Source organism: Protopterus annectens, chromosome 2.part1 (genome assembly GCF_019279795.1).
Source record: "Protopterus annectens isolate FY-2018-M chromosome 2.part1, PAN1.0, whole genome shotgun sequence".
Classification (NCBI taxonomy): domain Eukaryota; kingdom Metazoa; phylum Chordata; order Ceratodontiformes; family Protopteridae; genus Protopterus; species Protopterus annectens.
Window position 1 is genome coordinate 324,656,531 of NC_056729.1, and position 19,682 is coordinate 324,676,212.

At 41.7% G+C, this 19,682-nt stretch overlaps 1 protein-coding gene across 1 annotated transcript in view; it reads right to left on the reverse strand.

The window, feature by feature from the left end:
- The window catches only part of TBC1D19 (TBC1 domain family member 19), a 2,958,314-nt gene that overhangs the window by 2,758,627 nt on the left and 180,005 nt on the right, over positions 1–19,682 (reverse strand). The window contains exon 2 of the mRNA XM_044062152.1: positions 6,260–6,332. Within this exon, the coding sequence (XP_043918087.1) occupies positions 6,260–6,332 (73 nt within the window). The remainder of the gene's footprint in view (positions 1–6,259; positions 6,333–19,682) is intronic.

The following is a 19,682-nucleotide window of genomic DNA, read 5'->3' on the forward strand; positions in this document are numbered from 1 at the left end:
GATGCACTAATTGCTATGTCCTTATTGGGTACAACTGAAATTTTGAAACAGCATGTGACTAACCTCCAGTATTTAATGAATCATGGGATTTTTAACTGTTGTCTGATGAAGGGGTAGATCCCTGAAAACGCTTAGCACTGTTTTGTAAGGATTTTTTCTTTGTAACTTTGTTTTGATTTTTTTTTCTTTATTTTTGTAATACATTTCCCAGCTGTGGTACTGTCAGTGCTCTTACTTTTGTTGCTTTTCACTTCTCACTGACAGTTTTGTGCTTAGAGAGAGGATATTTACTTTTATTTCTATATATTACATTTGGGTTATCTGCTTGCAGGTAGCCCTCAGTCGGCCTGATTAACAAAGTCTTGGGTCCTGTGTCGGTTGCTGTCCCTTCTTCCATGACGTCAGGTTGTCAGGGGTATAAAACATGCAGCCGATGTCATTACATCAGTTTTTCTTGCCCCAGATGTCAGGTACCCCCCTAATGGGAAGCAATTAAATATAAAAACACAGATATACCTCCAACAAAAAAGCAAATACACCAAAAAGGCTTTTAAGCATAGTAAAGGAAAGTAGAGGTATAGCCAAAAGAAGTTAGGGGTTTGGAGGCAGGGTAACCAGGACTGCAACAGTGAATACACTCGAACAACTACATTTATGGTAAATGTACACAACTGTACTATGTTCTTCATGTTTCACTATTGCAGTCATTACATTTGGGTTGATTCCCAAAGTTATGGTTGGGAGGAGGAATTTAGATAGCATTAGGGCCAGCTATAAGGCCCTGCAAGACTGCAGTGGCAAAGCCAGCTCTAGATTTAGAGAAAATTGGCAAATGATAATGCTTGGTGAAAGTATGTACAGAACTCCAAGTAGCAGCTTCTAGGATGTCACTGGTAGGGACGCCTCTGAGAAAGGCTGTAGAGGTAGATGCAGCCCTGCTGGAGTGAGGTCTCATCCCCTAGGGGATAGGTTTTCCATGGTGCTTTTAGCAGAAATGAATGCAATGGTGTATCCATTTAGAAATGGTTTGCTTTTAAATAGCCTTCCCCTCTGCCCCTGCAGCAAATGCCACCAGCAGTTGTTCAGATTTCCTTTCAGGTTTAGTCCTGTCCAAGTAGAATCTAAGTTGTCTGTGCACATCTAAGGAATGCAGTATCTGGTCCCCTTTATTCTGTGGATTGGGAAAGAAGGTTGGCAAATGAATGGACTGATTAAGAGCCACACTGGATACCACCTTGGGCATGAAGGAAGGACTGGTTCTGAGGGCCACCCTGTCCGCATGAAAGATGATGAAAGGCTCCACTTCCATAAGGGCCTGTAATTCAGATACCCTTCTAGCTGAAGTGATTGCTAAAATGAAAGCTGTTTTCCAAGAAATAAATTTTAAGTCTGCAGTAGCAGCTGGCTCAAAAGGAGGTAGAGTGAGTTTCTCCAAGACAAAGTCAAGGTCCCAGGCTGGGGATGGAGCTCTCCTGGGTGGTCTCAAAATTTTTGGCCCCTCTGAGGAACTGCTTGAGGGGAGGATCTGTGTTATAAATGAGCTGAAATGGCTGAGGCGTGGATTTTAATGGAGGAAAAGGCAGGCCCTTGTGAAGCATCTCAGTTAAGTATTGTAAAATCTGAGGTAAATTGGGCGCTGCTGTGCTCATCCCTTGAGATTGGTTCCAGGCACAGAAACTTTTACATTTTTCAGCATAAGATTTTCTAGTACTAGGCCTCCTTGCCTCTAAAATGCTATCCATCACAGGTTTGCTGAGGGATGGTAAAGGAGAGATAAGTAACTAGCCATGCTGCAAGGTTCAGTGTTAGAAGCTGAGGGTGCAGAATCTGGTTCTCCTGCTGAGACAGCAGTGAAGGAGTCTGAGGCGGGTGCCAAGGAGATAACAGTGACACACTGCGCAGGAGGGGTACCAGTGTTGGCACGGCCAGTCTGGAGCAATCAAAATCATCCTTGGTTTGTCCTGTTTGATTTTCAGTAGTACTTTGGAGAGTAGAAGCAGAGGGGGGAAGGCATAGATTTTTCCAGCTCAGAACATCCACTTTCCAGGTTTGTTTGTGGGGAGTCCTTGTGCAAAATTTGTCCAGTTGGTAGCTATGGGGAGAGACAAACAGGTCTATAAATGGGCTTCCCCATCTGCTAGTCAATATGTTGAAAATCCTTCGTTCCAGTTTCCACTCATGTGAGTCCATGAGGTTTCTGCTTAGTTCGTCTGCCAGTGTATTTAATTTTCCTGGCAGGAATTGAGTTTGTAGGTGCACTTGGTAGCTCAAGGCTGTTCTCCACAATGCCATGGCTAGTCTGCAGAGGGGATAAGAATGTGTACACCCCTGCTTGTTTATGTACCACATAACAGTGGTGTGGTCCATCTTTACCATTGAAGGCTGTCAGAGCATTATGTACAGCTAACCTTTCTTTTTGATTGATATGCAGGTGCATTTGACTTGGGTTCCATTTGCCCTGAATGCACTTCCCTGCCAGGTGAGCCCCCCATGCATAGTCTGATGCATCTGTTGTTAGGGTTTGGGCGGCAGGGGGTGGTGGGAAAGGTAGTCCCTTGTTTTGGTGGCAGGCCTCTGCCCACCAAAGGAACTCTAGGCGTAGGCAAGGTATGATAGGAATCGTTTCCAGGTCTTGAGAATGTTGACACCATAGGCTTTTTGATACCACTGTAGTTTCCTCATATGCAGTCTTGCATATGGAATTAGAAGAATGCAGGAGGCCATGAACCCCAAGGCTTGCAGTATTTGTCTTGCAGATAGCAGGAATTTTATGGCCACTTGTTTGAAGTAGGTTGTCAAATTAATTTCTTTCTCTGGCATGAGGTAAGCCATCTGGGAAGTTGTATTCAAGCTTGCTCCCAGGAATATAATTTGTTGACAGGGTACCAGATGTGATTTCTTTTCATTTATGGTGTACCCCAGACAAGTTAGAATCCTTTGTACAAAGGCCAGATGATTCAAAAGTATGTCCTGGCTTTCTGCCTGAATTAGACAATCGTCCAGGTATGGGTATATATAAATATTTCTTTGCCTGCAAAATGCAATAACTGGAGCTAGGCACTTTGCGAATACCCTGGGCACAGTAGATTAGCCAAAGGGCAGTGCAGAGAACTGATAGTGCGTGTGGCCTGCTTTGAAGCGTAGGTATCTTCTGCAAGATTCCCTGATTGGGATGTGCAGGTATGCTTCTTTTAAATCTAGTGTTGCCAACCAGGCATCTTTGCCTAGCATTGGAAGTAATTGGTGAAGAGTAAGCATCTTGAATTTTGGAATCTCCAAAAAGGTGTTTAGAGTAGACAGGTCCAGGATAGGAATTGTCTTTTCTGGGTACCAGGAAAAGTCTCGAGTAGAAACCTTGTCCCTTTTCCTCTTCTGGTACCAGTTGAATAGCCCCCATGCTTGAGAGAGAAAGTACTTGTTTTTGGGCCTCTGCCCACTGATTTGGGGGTAGGTCCGGCCACCTGCTTGGTGTTGTCAACGTGTGGAAGTGAAATCTGTATCCCTGGGACACTATAATTAAAACTCATTTGTCCTGGGTAATGAGTTCCCAGTTCTTTGCATGAAGAGCAATCTTTCCCCCCAAAGGGGCAGTCAGTTGATAAGTGCTTGGAAATTTTGAAAGGAAGTCATTGAGACAGTTTACCATAGGGGGGAGTCTTATTATTCCCAGATTTGGAAGTGGAGGCCCCCCACTGCTTAGTTCTGTGTGTCCCCTGGGACGGAAACCTGGGGTTTTTGCTGTGTCTGGGTTTGGCTTGAGAAGACCTGGAAGGGGCTGGAAAGGGCCAGTGCCTACTAAATCTAGGAGGCTGAACTTGTAAAAAATCTTTAACAGTTTGCATTGATTTAGCTTTATCTTCCATCTTTTTAAGAACTTCCTCAGCCTTGCTGCCAAACAGGCGGTCCTGATGTAAAGGAGCATCCAACAATTTAGCTTTAACATGATCAGGCAAAGATTGCTCCTTAAGCCAAGCATGCCTTCTGAGCACAGACCCAGTAATAGCAGCCCTGCAAGAGGCCTCTAATGAATCAAAAACCACACTGCAAAGAACGTTTTCCAACTTATTCAGCAGAATGCATTAAATCCTGTAATTCTTTATTTTCCACACAGTCAGGAATCAACATCATTTTCTGTTTAAGCAGTCCAATAACATGTTGCTGATACTTTAACATGAAACTGGCAGTTTAAATCCTAATGGCCAAGGTTGCAGAAATGTAAACCTTCTTACCCCATATATGCAGCACCCTGGAGTCTCCATCAGAAGGGGTAGGATTTTTAGCAGTAGAAGCCTTAAGGCCCTTGGGCCCCTGTGAAATAGTCTCTGGAGCTGCAATAGGATTTTTAAAAAGGAACTTGTGGTACTCAGGGACCCTGTAGTATCCATCAGGTTTTCTGGGATCAGGAGGCAGGGAATCAAGGGTGAAACTAGATTCCAAAAAAGCATAATCAACAATGTCTAATACAGGAGGAATAGCTAAAGGCCTATTCTGAGGTAGGAGAAGGAAATCCCTAAGCCTCTTTTTGAATCTGAAAAATCCTGGCTTTCCCAGTGGAAATCCGCCCTTAGAGTATGTAAGGTTTCCCCAAAAGAAAAATCCTCAGGAGGGGAAGCAGAGGGAATGGAGTCCTCTGTATCAGAATCTTCATAAGTAGATAAGAGCAAATCCAGATCATCAGAAGAATCAGAAAAAACAGAATCCTGATCAGAAGATTCATAATCAACTTCAGTCCTAGGCCTCTTAGAAGGGGGGGGGGGTTGGTTACCCCTGATTAGAGTTATTAGATCTTCAGCCATTCTTATCATTTGTTTTTTAGGCATAGAGGCCTGAGCGTCATTTTTTTAGGCATGGATCGAGATTTAGGCCTAAGTAAAGAAGGAGGAGTTGGTTTAAAATGCAAGTCCATAGGCCTGAATACACCCTCAGAAGCCAGTGCCTGCACAGTGGCTCCAGACCCATCCAAGGTAGAGACATCCGTGGGTGCCATAGTTGAAGCATCTCGTGGCATACCGGACTCCGAATGGGTCTCAGTAGAGGCCTGTGAATCAGAAGTAGCGGGTATCAGGGGCTGCGAAAGCACCTCACTGAGTACCGGCGAACTGGCGACTGGCTTAGGAGAAGCGACGTCGGCAGTTTTGGACCTCGGCGGCCTGTCTCTGTCTTTATCTTCGCGTTTTTTTGGAATCCCGGTAGTCGGATGGCTAACCGATGACATTTCTGGATAATTAAACTGAGAACTGAAATATTTAGAGGTGAAAATATACCGACAACGGATAGTGCGCTGATTAAATAAAGCACAAAACCGACAGCAAGGTACGTCGTGGTCAGCGCCTAGGCAAGGAATACAGTACAAAAGGAATACAGTACAAATTAAACTGTTTATGAGGTGTTTGCTTTCCACAAGTAATGCAATTATTAACTTTTACTGAAATCGGTAAAGAACAAGAAAAAGTTTCCCCAATGGAGTACTTAGCTTTAGTTGTAGACTTCGGTTCTGAAACTCTAAAACGAAAATTTAAGGAGTTGGCCGACTGGCACTTGCGAATTGCTTCTGCTCAGGACACCGCATGGCAAGAAAGATTGATGTAATGGCGTTTTTGGCATGTTTTATACCCCTGACGACCTGACGTCATGGAAGAAGGGACAGCAACCAACACAGGACCCAAGACTTTGTTAATCAGGCCGAATGAGGGCTACCTGCAAGCAGATAACCCAAATGTAATGACTGTAACAGTGAAACATGAAGAACATCAAAGATAGAGTGAAAAAAAAACATTTATTTTTAGTTCTAGAGTGGAGTTTTCCTTTAAAAGGTAAAGAAACAATCTGAAATTATTCCTTCAAGCTGGTATGATTAAGGAAGGATAATATGAAGTATTCCACTACAGAGAAAGACGCTAAGGTGGCAAAAAGAAACCGTCTTCTAGAGAAAACTAAAGTGACTGATGCAGTTGTTGGCTGAAAATAATCTAAGGGACACAAAGCAGAGCATTACGGACATCAAGGATAATGGAGGAAGACGAACAAATGTCAGACAAAGAAGTTAGTTCAGGCTGAGACATGCAAAGTGAAAGCACTGAATTATGTCATTTACTTTTGGTGCACAATTACTGATTGTTAACTGCACAACAAAATAAATGTGAGATAAATGCAATAACATGAATCAGACCACACCGATAAGCGAGTTTAAGTTCATATTACCAATACAGTGTAACAACAGTGAAAAAACATTACTACTGGTAATAACACACAGGTGTACCTGATTTTCTTAAAAATTCCTTTACATCTTCCTTGAGAGATTCCAAGTGAACATCTGAGCTACACATACAACCCTGGTAAAAAAACAAAGAAAAGGAAAAGTAATATTTTTATTCTAAGGTATAAACATTTTAAACACATACGTTTATCCATCAAAACAGGTCAACAATATTCATATTTTTTAAATGCTCATTTCAAATAAATGAAAATAAAATATTCTTAACGCCTGAAACATATGTCATAACAGCTAGAAAGATGTTCACTGTGGTTATCGAATCCTGTATAACCCTGTAGTGCAATACACTTAGTTCTTAGAGAAAACACAATAAATGTAATAAGGCACACTTCCCAAAGCATCTTACAAAAAATCCATACTAAACAAAACCTCTGGCAAATTTAAAAAAATGCTTGAAACATTTGAAAGTCACATGCTTTCAGAATTCCCACTGACTATTTGGGGTGTGCATCTCTTTTGTTTAATAGGCAATTTGATCAGGTAGTTTCAATGAGTTTATATTAGGTCATCATAAAATACATTAATTTGCATTTTCAGTACATCAAACAAATAAATCAATGAAACTCAGAAAACCAGTGTAGCACCTGTGGCAATGAAGTTGTATATACACATATGCATCCTGCAATGTGCAGTAACAGAGGCAGGATGTGTCACATTTTAACAGAAAAAAAAAACACTAGAAACAGAACTAGGCAAAACAGCAGTAAACTTATCAGGAGTACTGCAAACATATGGCAATCAGATTATTATAAATGCTGATGAGCAGATACGCAATATCACACATCATCCATAATGTTATCAGGTCTGAAACAGTTTTGGAACCAAACAAAATTTTAATTCTTTTTGTCTTTACTATCTTTCTAGTTATATGCCTTGTTTATGCCATTATACAGTTCTTAGGAGTGTTTTTCTATACAAAATGTCTTGTTTTGTTTGGAAATGTATACTGCACTAATATTGTTGCCTGTTTAAGCCAATATAGCCTAGGTCACGCCTGAAAAAGGATTTGAACCAATAAGCCTACCCAGTTATCACATGTTAAACAAATAAATAAATAAACTACAATAAAATAAAAAGGCCTTTCTTGACTGCAGTGGCCATAAGTGGGAGATGGAAAGTATTCTGCAGACATTTTAGGGACTGGAAGCGGTACAGCTAAGTCCCAAACCAGAGGAAGTTTCAATGCATAGAGCATAAAGCAAAAGATAAGAGGAGCAGCACACAGAGTGCAGGTACTGATGATCCTGCTAAACTTCATTCAGGAGACCACAAGTGACACAGACTGCATGCAGTGGTACACAAAAGTGATAACCAGCGAAGTATCAAAACAAGAGAGTGCTACTCCCTTCACACAGGTTAAATCATGAATTTGGTCATTCTGCAGTGCACAGACTTCAGCATGATTATAGAGGAACATGACAGGGCCAACAATTTACAATTAACCAACCTACAACAGCTGGTCTTAACCAAGTCCTACAAATGGAGCTCTGAACGTTCAATATTCAAATCCTGAACCTTTTCGCAATATCAAGCTGTAGCTTAACAATTTAACCAAATGTTCATATCTCCAAGTGCCATAAAATTACTAAAGAAGTGTGAATAGTAAACTGCTTAGTATAAACCAATATTTAGAGTAGCCACATTCATTACAATCTAGGTCTTAACCAGAGTTATACAAGTCATAATAACAAAAATAATTAAATATGACATTTTTGTAATGTTTTGTAAACAACTAACACTTCAATAACCACTTAAACTACACACATACCGACAGCATTATTTTGTTTAGCCAGCTGCCAGCTTTCACATGAAGCTAAGCAGTTATGCCTGTGTTACTTGGTTGTAGAAATGCTTAGTTAAATGTGATAATTTTGACAATATAAATAAATAGTATATGAGCAAAATATAACCCATCTTTAGCTGCTCTAGTCAGAGGTCAAGTGCTATACTGTTGAATTGCCCTTCATGCAAGCTTTAAAATGAAATCTTTCCAAAACATGTGTAGAGCATGGTTTTGGAATTACTAATAGAAATATGGATAGACAACACCAGAAGCCTAGAAGCATCTTAAGTATGATTATAGAGAATTTTATGGAAACATTCCTATGGGTTAATGCCTACTGAGGGGTAAAGTGAGAAGATGTCTGGCAGACAGATTTCTCAGTCCCCTTTATGATGTAATCAATGTGCGCAAACTTTTTTGTTGGCAAAGGTAAGCATCTTATTAAACATACAGTATAAGCACTCTTTCAATTTCATTTTTAAATCAGTACTGTTCAGATGCACACAGTTAACATGTACACAATCAAAAAATTTCAGATTAATGGTTGCAGGACAGTCCAAGAAAAAAAATGAAAATGAAATTGTCATTTCTGAATGTTTTCAAATGAAAGTCCTGACATCAAAATTACAAGACACAGGAAAAAATAATGTTGAACAAACCTTGAAGCCCCTACAGTCTCCATAATAAATTACTATTCCATTCAAGACTAAAACACTATCCAGAAAAAAAAGTATCTGTGCTGCAGTACTCCTGTTCTTCTATGTCAAATCCTTCTCACGTCAGAACATTCAACAAACACAATTCAAAAACAGCATCTTTCAAACATATAAAACTCATTCATATGAACACTCAGATTAGCATAAGTCTAACTTTCTGAAAAAGTTGATTTATACCACACAGATGATACTCACTACCTAATCAACCTAATAAAGGGACACGAGACAATCATAATTCCAAGAACCAAAATAGCAAATTCTGAATCTTGCTGCTGTATGGATAGCACTGATTAAGGACAAATATAAAAGACCAACAAAGAAAGAGACCTGTGATATCAATGTGGCCCTTTACTGCTTCACTCATAATGTTTTCTACTTCCTCTTTCCCCTCCAAGTATTTAGTTATTTGGGACTCACTGCAGTTCATCTCATGGTCCAATAAGGGTCCCTGGCAATTTAAAATGGAGAACACTTAGTGGCATACCATCATCTGTGGAAATGGTTACCTGCAAAGTAAATGATCTATTCCACCACAGACTACAGTATTCATCTCTGTATAAGGATGTGAGGTTGAAGATAGGTAAGCAGTCATCAACAGCAAGGACTTCTACTCACAAATGCAGAACATGGTCTGGACCAATTCATCTGTGCTGTCGTTAAATAATGTCCTGACAATTTCATTTTTGCACACTACAACCACACGCTATTAACAAAAAATGATTACAGAGAGCTCTCAGTCTTGTTGCTCACAGGCACAAAGAAAATCAGACAATCATAAAAGCAAAAATCCATGCAGAAGAAAGACAATCAGGCCCATTAAGAAAGGACAAAGTTTTTGCTGCAGTAGCATTGTCGCCTCACAGTAAGACACTGTCCAGTTTGATTCTCAGCTAGAGTGTCTTCTGCGTGGAGACATGTGTGAATGGGCATACCTTCGTTGAAGGTTGTGCGTCAGGGCTGGCAACTCGGCACGTAAAAATCAACTGCCAATCATTAGCGGACCGGAGTTCCGCTGTGGCAACCCCTAACCGGGAAAAAGCCGAAAGACACAACAACACAACATAGAGCTACTCAGTACAGCAAAACCAATCTCTAGCAATGGCTAGGAGGGTTGTTACCTGTTTTGTTTTGTTTTTTTCCAAAGAAAAGGCAATGTTAATTAATTGTACTAAATGGCCTACGTAAACAGAAACCAGAATCCTGATCACCTTATAAATAAACAACTGTTGAACTACCCAGCTCAGTATCACTGCAAGTAGCAGTGGCATGCAGTCATCAACATTTGCCTACATTCCTGAGGCATTTATCAAAACTTACAAACTGCATCTGTCCACTGATCATGAATATCATTCTCTTCCCCGTCAATCAGCAGCTTGAATTATGTTAGTATATGTTTACACATCAAACTGCATGCACAAAATTCTTAAATGCAGACACTGAGATCCAATATCATCCCATGAAGCTGTTTAAATATCAAATGCTTAATTACGAACAGAAATGAACTGCAAACACTGAAAGCATATTCTATATCCACAGGGGTGGATGTGTGCAACTGACATTTTTAGATTGTAAGGCTAAACACACCTAATGGACCTACGGATATATTCAGTTTACATAACCTTAACTTGTAAAGCACATTTCACAGAGTAACAGCACACATGATATGCTAATACCAAGCAAATGCGATTTAAACTTACCCATGCAAGTAAGAATCCAAACGCAACAATCCACAGATGTACATGTGAATGCAAGTGTCCAATTCTCACTTACATGGTTACGTTACACTATACCATGTGTGCATGCTCCTTTTTGAGCTGTGGTGTGATGCATAAAGCTATGTAAGCTTCACATTAGTAGGTGTACTCCTTGGGGACATTCTTAGAGTCTACAGTTTGACCTCCCCCATAGTCTTTTATGTTGACCATGTGTATGTGTTCTTCTGCCTATAGATGCTACTGTGTTTGAAGTTCACTTCTCTTCACAACTAAACAGTTAATACAGCCTCAAGGGAGGATGCTGGTTATCAATGTCTGTGATTTAATATTCTCTAAATATGCCTTGATATCTGTACATATATTAACATCACTCAAGCAGCCTGCTAACTCAGAAAGAAAGAGAGGTATAATGAATGGATTGCTACCATTAGTCAGGAGTTGAATACCTTCGTCAACGGTATAAATTGTTGGAGAAGGCACTCAGGAGTTAGGTGATAATTAGATGAATAGGAGCCTAAGAAACAGATTCCATAACAGGCAAACAAGATCAAGTTAGAATAATTAAAAACGGTCATGGTTGGATAAACAAAGACTGCTGTTAAACGGTACATTTAACCATTCCAAAACTTCATCTCTTCTGGCTAATATTAGCTGGAACAGATGCATGGGAAGGTAATGCAATCCATCTTACTAAATCTTAGACAGCTGCAGTAGTGGAGACTAAGGTACCTGAAATGCCTTTGTACGTGGCAGAGGGACTTAATTAAATATGGATTCATGTCAAGTGTGGATTCATGTCAAGTCCTGGAAGGCGGTTTCGGTGAACGTAAAAACACAAAAAATGTTAGCCAAAATTGCCTTCAGTGAACATTCCAAGAAAAGCCTTTTTTGCACATCCCCCACATACCAACTCCAAGGTTGCACAACTGTAGAGAAAACGGCAAACTCCACTGTTGCTGTATATAGTTTCAGTGAACCTACTTGGATGCTTTTAGGTTCACTAAAAGTACCTCTGGTGACCTGACATGCTCCCTTATAGTTTAGCAACATTATTTAGTGCTTTTAACTTTATCAGCACTTAGCAGAATTGGGTAATTAAAGTTCTCGATGACAAATACGTTCATGAGAATGCCTGCTGAGACCTAAATAAATTGTTCAAAAATCATGTTTTGAAACTCTGCCTCAAATAAACGTTTAAATCTTACAAAAACAAAACTTCTAAAAAAATGTGTAAACCAACAAGCTTATTCGCTTACAGAGATCCAGGCAAGTAAATATTGTGGGAAGAAACAGTCAGGGAATTGTTATGGCTAGGCTTGTATAGGCCTTAGGGCCGATAGCCTAGTACCATCCTATGAACCTATTATTCAGACATCTTTTCTGTACACTGGTTGCAATGTCAAAACAGTAAGAGGTAAATCTGAGTTTATTATTTCATGTTAACACAGAAAATGCAACATGTTTTGTCACTCTTTACAACAAACATGCTCAATAAGTTATTTTTCAGTACTGTAACAAAACAGGTCTATATTCTCAGTACAAAAACTGTCCATCCTGTTAAGTTTTCCAGTTATGGTGTTAGTCAGAAAAAATAGTGCAATTAATGCAGTTTGACGTGACCTGACAGGGATTACAAACACTTAACTGCTGACAGTGTCAATGTGCCAGTGACAGTCCTACATTATGAAACTTCAAAAGCTCAATAATCATAGTAACTACACTGCAGGAACATTCATTCAATGAGTGGTCAGCTGACCTAAGGGAAAGCAATAGGCAGATGACATGTCTGGCAGAAATGGGGAAAATCTAACAGAGGATCACAAAGGAAGGCTAAAAGAACAGAGTCACGTTTTGGGGAAAGAATGGTATTTTTTTTGCAGGTAGATGTGCCCTTTTTTTTTTTTTTTTTAATAAGGGAAGAGTAGGATGGTAGCAAGGGGAAACTGTGGGGAGGATAGAGGATAATGTAAAGGTAGCAAAAAGCAGACATATAGGACCAATAAAGACTGAGATTGAAAGAGGGGGGCAACAATGGGTAGACACAGACTGGTAGAGGGTAAACAACTGAAAATTGGGAAGACTGAATTACAAACAGGGGATGGGCAGTGACAAAAGAATAAGGAAAATACCTACGGTGGAAAAGGATAGGTGAGAAGGGCCTGCCAGCCTGGCCCAGAAGACATCCCACCTAGTTGTCACATACCTCCATGGCTCACATCATGGCAGGCACTGCCTCTGGTGACCCAATGGGCCTGGCCGGTTGAGTGTGTTATTCTATCAGCCACAAAAGAAGACTCAGCAGGGTGTCAATGTGGGTATCCAGATGCCAGTTGGGTCCTAACCAAAAGCTGAACTGCACACCAGGTGATGCAGGTCAGGCCCCAGTGGCCTAATGGATAATGCATTGGTCTATTACAAGGAGGGACCCATTTGCACCATTCTAAGGCAAGAAATCTTCACTCCCAAACCACATCTCCCTTCCATGAAAGGCACCCTCATAAGTCAGCAGCAACCCTTCCAGGCCACCTTTCAAAGGGTGACTTTCATTACCTGAAGGAAAGCAAGCCTGGGGACTGCTGGAGACTTAGCAGTAATCACAGAGGCTGGCCGAAGCATCACAGCTACCTGCACCAGAGTTGATCCTGTCAAAAAATAAAAATAAATAGAGAAAAACAAAACAACAAAGCAAAAAAAAAACAGGAATAAAACAAATTAGTGTTACAGTTTATTAAAACAGTACATTACTGCCAGCAGTCTTGGCTCCCCTGAGAAGCCATCCTAATGTACTGTATCTCCTGGGCCACCCAAAAACATAAAACAGTAATTAGCACAGCATATTCCTCACAACAGAAGGTAATTACAGATGCTGAGCTTAATGAACAGTGCCAAAATGACAACAAAATGCTAACAATAATACTATGACTCCTCTCCAACATGTTCTTCCCATTAAAACAGAAAGTCTGAATTGTGCCTCTGCAGGCCACTTTAGTAGCGACTGCACTGGTCATCATAGTGGGTGACACAACTGGTTTCACTGAGTGCTCGGGCAAGCTAGTGCCAGTCATTAGTTTTGTAAACAGGTGCTCATACTCTCCCAGTAAGCACTATTTATGGCCCATTGTGCAGCAGGTGGGGGTTTGTCCTGATCCTGCTCAGCTTGTCTGCTACACTGTTTAGCTCTGACAGAGTATAAGGGCCCTGAAGGGCCAAACTGAGCTGAGCTGCTGCCTCCCAAATCATCATGGCAAATCTGCAAAGATTGCAAGATCTGGTACCTCCCTATTTGCTTATGTACCACATGACTGTGACATTGGTTGATGCTAACTTGATGAGGTTCTGGCAACCCAAGATGATTTAAGACTTTTAAAGTACTGATAACTGCCTGCATCTCATTGACACTGATGTGCTTTTGTCTGTCCTGTTCTTTCACAGACCTTACAATTTCACCCCTTTTGAAAACAGTCCCCAAGCAAAGACAGAGGCATCTGATGTAACAGTCTGAGGCAGAAGGGAAAAGGGGACATATGTGTTGATAGAGAACTGGTCTACCCACCACAATACTTCCATTCTCACAAACCCCACTACTGGAATCTAAAAAGATAGGGGACATTCGTGCTGAGAGAAGACTGATCGGAGGTACCAACAATTTTTTCTAATGTGAAGTCTGGCCAAGAGAATCATGAAAAATGTCCTTCTATATCATGTTGCAGTATTCGTTACAGAAGGGATATCCCACCCTGGGCAGCCTGTTGCTCGGTCGGTAAAAATAAGCTTAAAAGAGATCTTGTTTGTGCTGTACTTCACATTTATGCTCCCCGCACAGAACATAGGGCACAAAAGGGATATATGGATGCAGCTACCTAGAACTTCTTTTGCTGCCAGCTTGAATGCCATTTTTCCCAGCTGCCTGCTGCTTTGAATGCTTTGCTGCTATTCTGAATATTTAACAACACCACTTTCTTGGTCTTGTATTTTATATCAGTACCAAGAGTTCATGTCATCCAAGACGGGAAAATGTCAGTGTGGGAGGCTGATTCCCCATAAGGATCGCCATGAGCAGTATCTTTTTTGTTTGGGTGTTTCCCATGACCATACCTCTTGTAGTATCTGTACGAAATTTGTGTCCAAGACCCTGACACCATTTGTATTCCCTGTCATTTATATTGAAAACCAACGGCTTAGACAGTTATCCCAGAGTATCAAGGCAGAATCCTTTAACCCCGAGATACTCCCTCTAGGTAAGAAGAAGGCCAAGAAGTCTTGGCCAGATTGTTTAGCTGTCCAGGCTCCACCGGACGTCCCTCTAGAAGCAGTTAATAGCTCAGGCCTATGTTTTCCAATTAAATGGAACGTTTATTGAACACCTGTTCATCGTACCTAGACCATCGAAACTGCTGTTCCTCAAAGGCCAAATGATCATACAGAAGTTCATCGAATGATCTTAGTTGGCCAACGTAAAGGGAATGGAAGAGAGTATGTACTTACTGGTAAATACGGATAAGGAAACCTCCCCTTTCCCCACTGTAGTGTGATCTTGGAATTGCTATATATAATTAGTGGGAGGCACAAAGCCCAAAAGAGAAGGATATGGTGAACACCGGACCCTCCTTATGTGTGGGGCTGCGGACTCACACCCCCTGCTAATTTGTACATACCAACTCCAAGTTCGCATTACAATGGGGAAAGGGCAGGTTTCCTTATCCCTACTTACTGGTAAGTACGTACACCATTCCATTCCCTTGATGTTGGCCAACTATGACTGTTCGATGAACATCTGTATGATCATTTGGCCTTTTGAGGAATGGAACATTTGATGGTCTATGTACGATGAATGGGCGTCCGATGAACATTCCAGTCAATCAGTAAACATAGACCCAAACAGCTCTGTAGGTCATTCAGTGTTCTGCGGGATTATGGCAGAGGAATCTGACGTGGAGGTCGGCATGGATGAGTCTCTTCTCACGTCTTCTGAGGCTTTGCAGGAGTCTGCTCTGGACATCAAGGGGGAACCATGGTTAATCATCTTGGACACTCCTAAAGGAATTCTGCAGATATTGGACAGGGAGGAAATTCCTGGTTGTCTTCTTGAATCTCACCAAGGGCCGGAACCTCCAGTATTTGTTAGGGCTGATGTACCTTCTAAGTAAAGATCAAAGCTGAAATATGTTTCAGTCCATCCTATGGATCCTCAAAGGGAATGGCAATAGCATACTCAGGGCTTATTGTCTGCCTTAATGGCCCTAAAGCCTCCTCAATGGGTTTCACTACCCGCTCTTCCTTGGACCTCTACTCCTTCTAAATGGTTTAGGGAACCAGATTCCTCAGATGAGGATTCCCTGTCTGGTGAGAGGTCTTTGTCCTGTTCTTCACAGATGCCTTGGTCTTTGGCTTATGGTTCTGATGAAGAACAGTCTGTTAACCCTGAGTCTCCTTTTGAGGAATTGTCCTTGGGGGCACAATTGCTAGGATGATGGAATTCTTCAAGTGGGATTCTCCCCACTGTCTGATTCAGTGCAGAATTATAAGTTGCTCCAGGTGGATACTCCTAAACCATCGTCAGTTCTTCCTATGCTGGATACCTGTTAGATACTTTCATTGCTGCTTCCAAGTATCCTGATCCTTAGCCTCCTACTCCTAAGAAACCTGACAGGTTCTATAAGATTCCTGAGGATTTTCTATTTTTATTTAAATGTCCTTCCACTGATCCTGCTGTGGTGTCAGTCTCTTCTGACGCATCTTTTAAACTGTTGCCCTCTAACAAACTTTTGCCTTCTGATAAGGATAGTAGGGCAATGAAGAGGATTGGCAATAAACTTTACACTACTTCTACTTTGCCCTTAAGGGCTATTAAATTACCAGACTCAAATGACCAGGTATGCTATGGCCTTGATTGCTCAGGCTTGTCAGGTTACCTCTGCCCTCCCTGATTCTGATGGCAAATTCTCTCTGCCTTACCATTTTTAGGTTCTGCTTCTTCAAAGTGACTTGTCACTCTATTCAGCATAGCTATGATGCTGCTGATGCCTCTTCTAGGGCAGTGGCTTTTGGGTCTATTATGAGCTGTTATTCTTGGCTTTATCTCCAGTATCGTCCTGAGGACATTAAGGCCAAGTTGTTAGATGCTCCTTTGGATAATATTCATCTTTTTGGGACTGCTGCTGCTGACATCTTTTAAGTCTATTCAAGAGAAAGGTAAAGACTTGCAAAGCCTTAAACATACTTTTGTCTCACCTATCCATACGTTCCAGAAGAATTATCCTTCTAGGTCTGCTTTTGTAACCCTGTCCAGGCCTCTAAGGGCAGGGTGGGTGGAAGGCAGGCCCCCTCTGCTAAGGCTTCTCAGATTTCTGTGGCACAGAAATATTCTTTATCTGATAAGCCTATTTCTCTTTGACAATTTACCCTCCACCCCTGCATTTAGACCAGGTTCCTTTGTTCCTTTTATCTTCCAAATTGGTGTTTCACCACTTCAGACTCTTGGATTCTATCATCCATCAGGGTTACTTCATGGCATGGAAATCTCACCCTTCTTTTTCTGGGATTCCTCAACCTCCTCTAGCACAACCTCCTCACTTCTCAGAGGTTCCAGTGTACCTGCTGAACCAAGGGACGCTTCATCCTGCCCTCCATTCCCAAGTGGGAAGGGGTTTTTATTCCAGGATGTTCCTGGTTTCTCAAAAGGAGGGCAATTGGAGGCTTACTTTAAATCTCTCCTGGCTCAACACCTTACTTGAGATCCCGTCTTTTCAGAAGCTTACTCTTCAAACTCTGTTTCCTCTTATTACCCCAGGCTTTTCTGGTGTCCTTGGATATGAAATATGCTTACCTTCATATCCCTATTCACCCTCTCTTCATAACGTTTTTACATTTCTTTATGTCATCCTCTCATTTTCAGTTCTCTGCTTTGCCCTTTGGCCTCTCTACTGCCCCTAGGGTAATCACAAAATGCCTATCTCTGGTGATTGACTTCTGCAGGCTCCAAGGTATTCAGATTTTTCCTTATCTAGATGACCTGTTGCTTCAGGTGTCTTTTCCCAGTCGATTGTTGCAGGATCTACAGTTCACCATCTCTTTTCTTCAAAGTCTGGGGTTTACTATCAACTTGCAAAAGTCCGTCATGACTCCCTCTCAGGATCATTTGTAGCTGGGATGCAGAATTTAGATGGTGCCAATTTTGGCCTCTCTTCTGCCTCCAAAGGTATTGTCATTGACAGCTTTCTTTCAGTCTCTTCTTCCTTTGATTGCCATATCAGCCAGGGAGTTTCTTAGGGCCCTGGGATTCATGGCCTCTCCTGTTCCAAAGATTCCTCTTGCTAGACTGCATATGTGGAAGTTTCAATGGTACCTCATTGAATTTCAGTGTACCTCTCTTTCCCCGTCTCAAGAATGAATTTGAGTGGTGGATTCTACAGTTCGCTCTCAACCCAGGCTGGCCCTTTTGGCCTCCAGTCCCTTCTCAGGAGCTGTTCACTGATGCCTCGAACATGGGGTGGGGGGAATCTAGACCATAGCAACATCAAATAGATGAGGGCTCTGATTCTGGCCCTTCAGGCTTTTCACCACATGTTCCCTCTGGGCCCCTTAAAGGTGTGCACAGACAAGACCACATTAATGTGGTATGTCAACAAGCAAGGGGCCACAAAATTTTACCTCCTCTGCAGGATGGCTCTTCATGCTTGGGAAGTGGCTCTCAGTTATCAGTTAACTCTTCAGGGAGTATACAATCCTTCAAAGCACAATCTTGTGGCAGATTCTCTGAGCAGATCCAAAACACAGGTTTACAAATGGATGCTTCACAGACACTTGTTTCTGGACATTTTGTCCATTGGTGGGGTATTCCTTAGGTAGATTTTTCTGCCTCCCCTCTGAACGGACAGCTTCCTCTCTCCTGTTCTGGAGTGCCATGCCATCTGGCCTGGAAGATAGATGCCCTCTCCTTTCCTTGATAAGGAAGGTTTCTTTATGCTTTACCTCCAACTTCCTCTACTTCTAAGAGTCCTGCAGATGACTCAACTGTGCCCCAAAAATCATGCTAGTGACTCCCTTTTGGACGAGACAGCACTGGTTCCTCCTCTTAATGCATCTGGCCAGGGGCAATCACCACAAGTTACCTCACCAGTTGGATCTCCTCAAACAGGACACGGAATCTCTCATCCATCCCCACTTGTCAACTCTGCAAGTGACATTTTGTATGATGGGTTTTGATCCCTTTCAGAAACCTCTCTTCTGAAGATGTAGTCAGGGTTTTACAGGAGGCAAGGAAACCCTCAACCAGAAAATCTTATATGTCCAAATGGAAGAGATTTTTGGTCTGGTGCCATGCTGGTAACCAAAACCCTTTTTCATTGGGGGGTCCCTCTGGACCTCTCTTATTTGAGTGAGTTGCTCCAGTTTGGCTTGGCCTATTCTTCTGTGAAGGTCCATATGTCAGCCATTTCTGCTTGTCTGCCCTTGAATCTTCCTTTGACTTCTCTTTTGAGGTCAACCATTTTTTTAAAGGTGTCCTACATATCAGGCCTCCAAGAAAACCTATTCCTCCTTCTTGGGACCTTAATTTTGTTTTGGAAAAATTGATTCAGGTTCCTTCTGAGCCTGCAGATTCTGCTTCTTTGCAACATTGTACCTGGAAGACTGTTTTGTTGCTGGCTCTTACTTCTGCTCAGTGGGTTTCTGAGCTCCAGGTCCTTATGGCCATTACTCATCTTTTGGTTTTCCACAGGAACAGGGTGTCCCGTCATACTAATCCTTCTTTTATGCCAGAGCTAGTCAGTGAGTTGTCCTTGAATCAGTCAGTACAACTCTCTTCCTTTTTCCCTTCTCCTCAGTCTGCTACTGCGAGGGTCCTGCATGCCTTGGATTTGCACAGACAGTCCAGGTACTATTTGGATAAAACTATGACTATTCGTAAGTCTGATCAGCTTTTTGTATCCATTCATCTCAGGTCTTTGGGTTTGACTGTTTCTATGCAAACAATCTCCTCCTGGATACCTCTAAGGCCATTTCCTTTTGTTATTCTTTTCACAGCAAATCTGTCTGCTTCTATTAGAGCTCTTGTCACAAGGGCTGTTGCTTCTTCTGATGTTTTCTTCCATCCTTGAAGCTGCTACTTGGTCTTCAGTGCATAACTTTACTAAGCATTACACACTGGATATGGCTTCTAGGACCACAGCAGGTTTTGCTAAACCATTTTATGT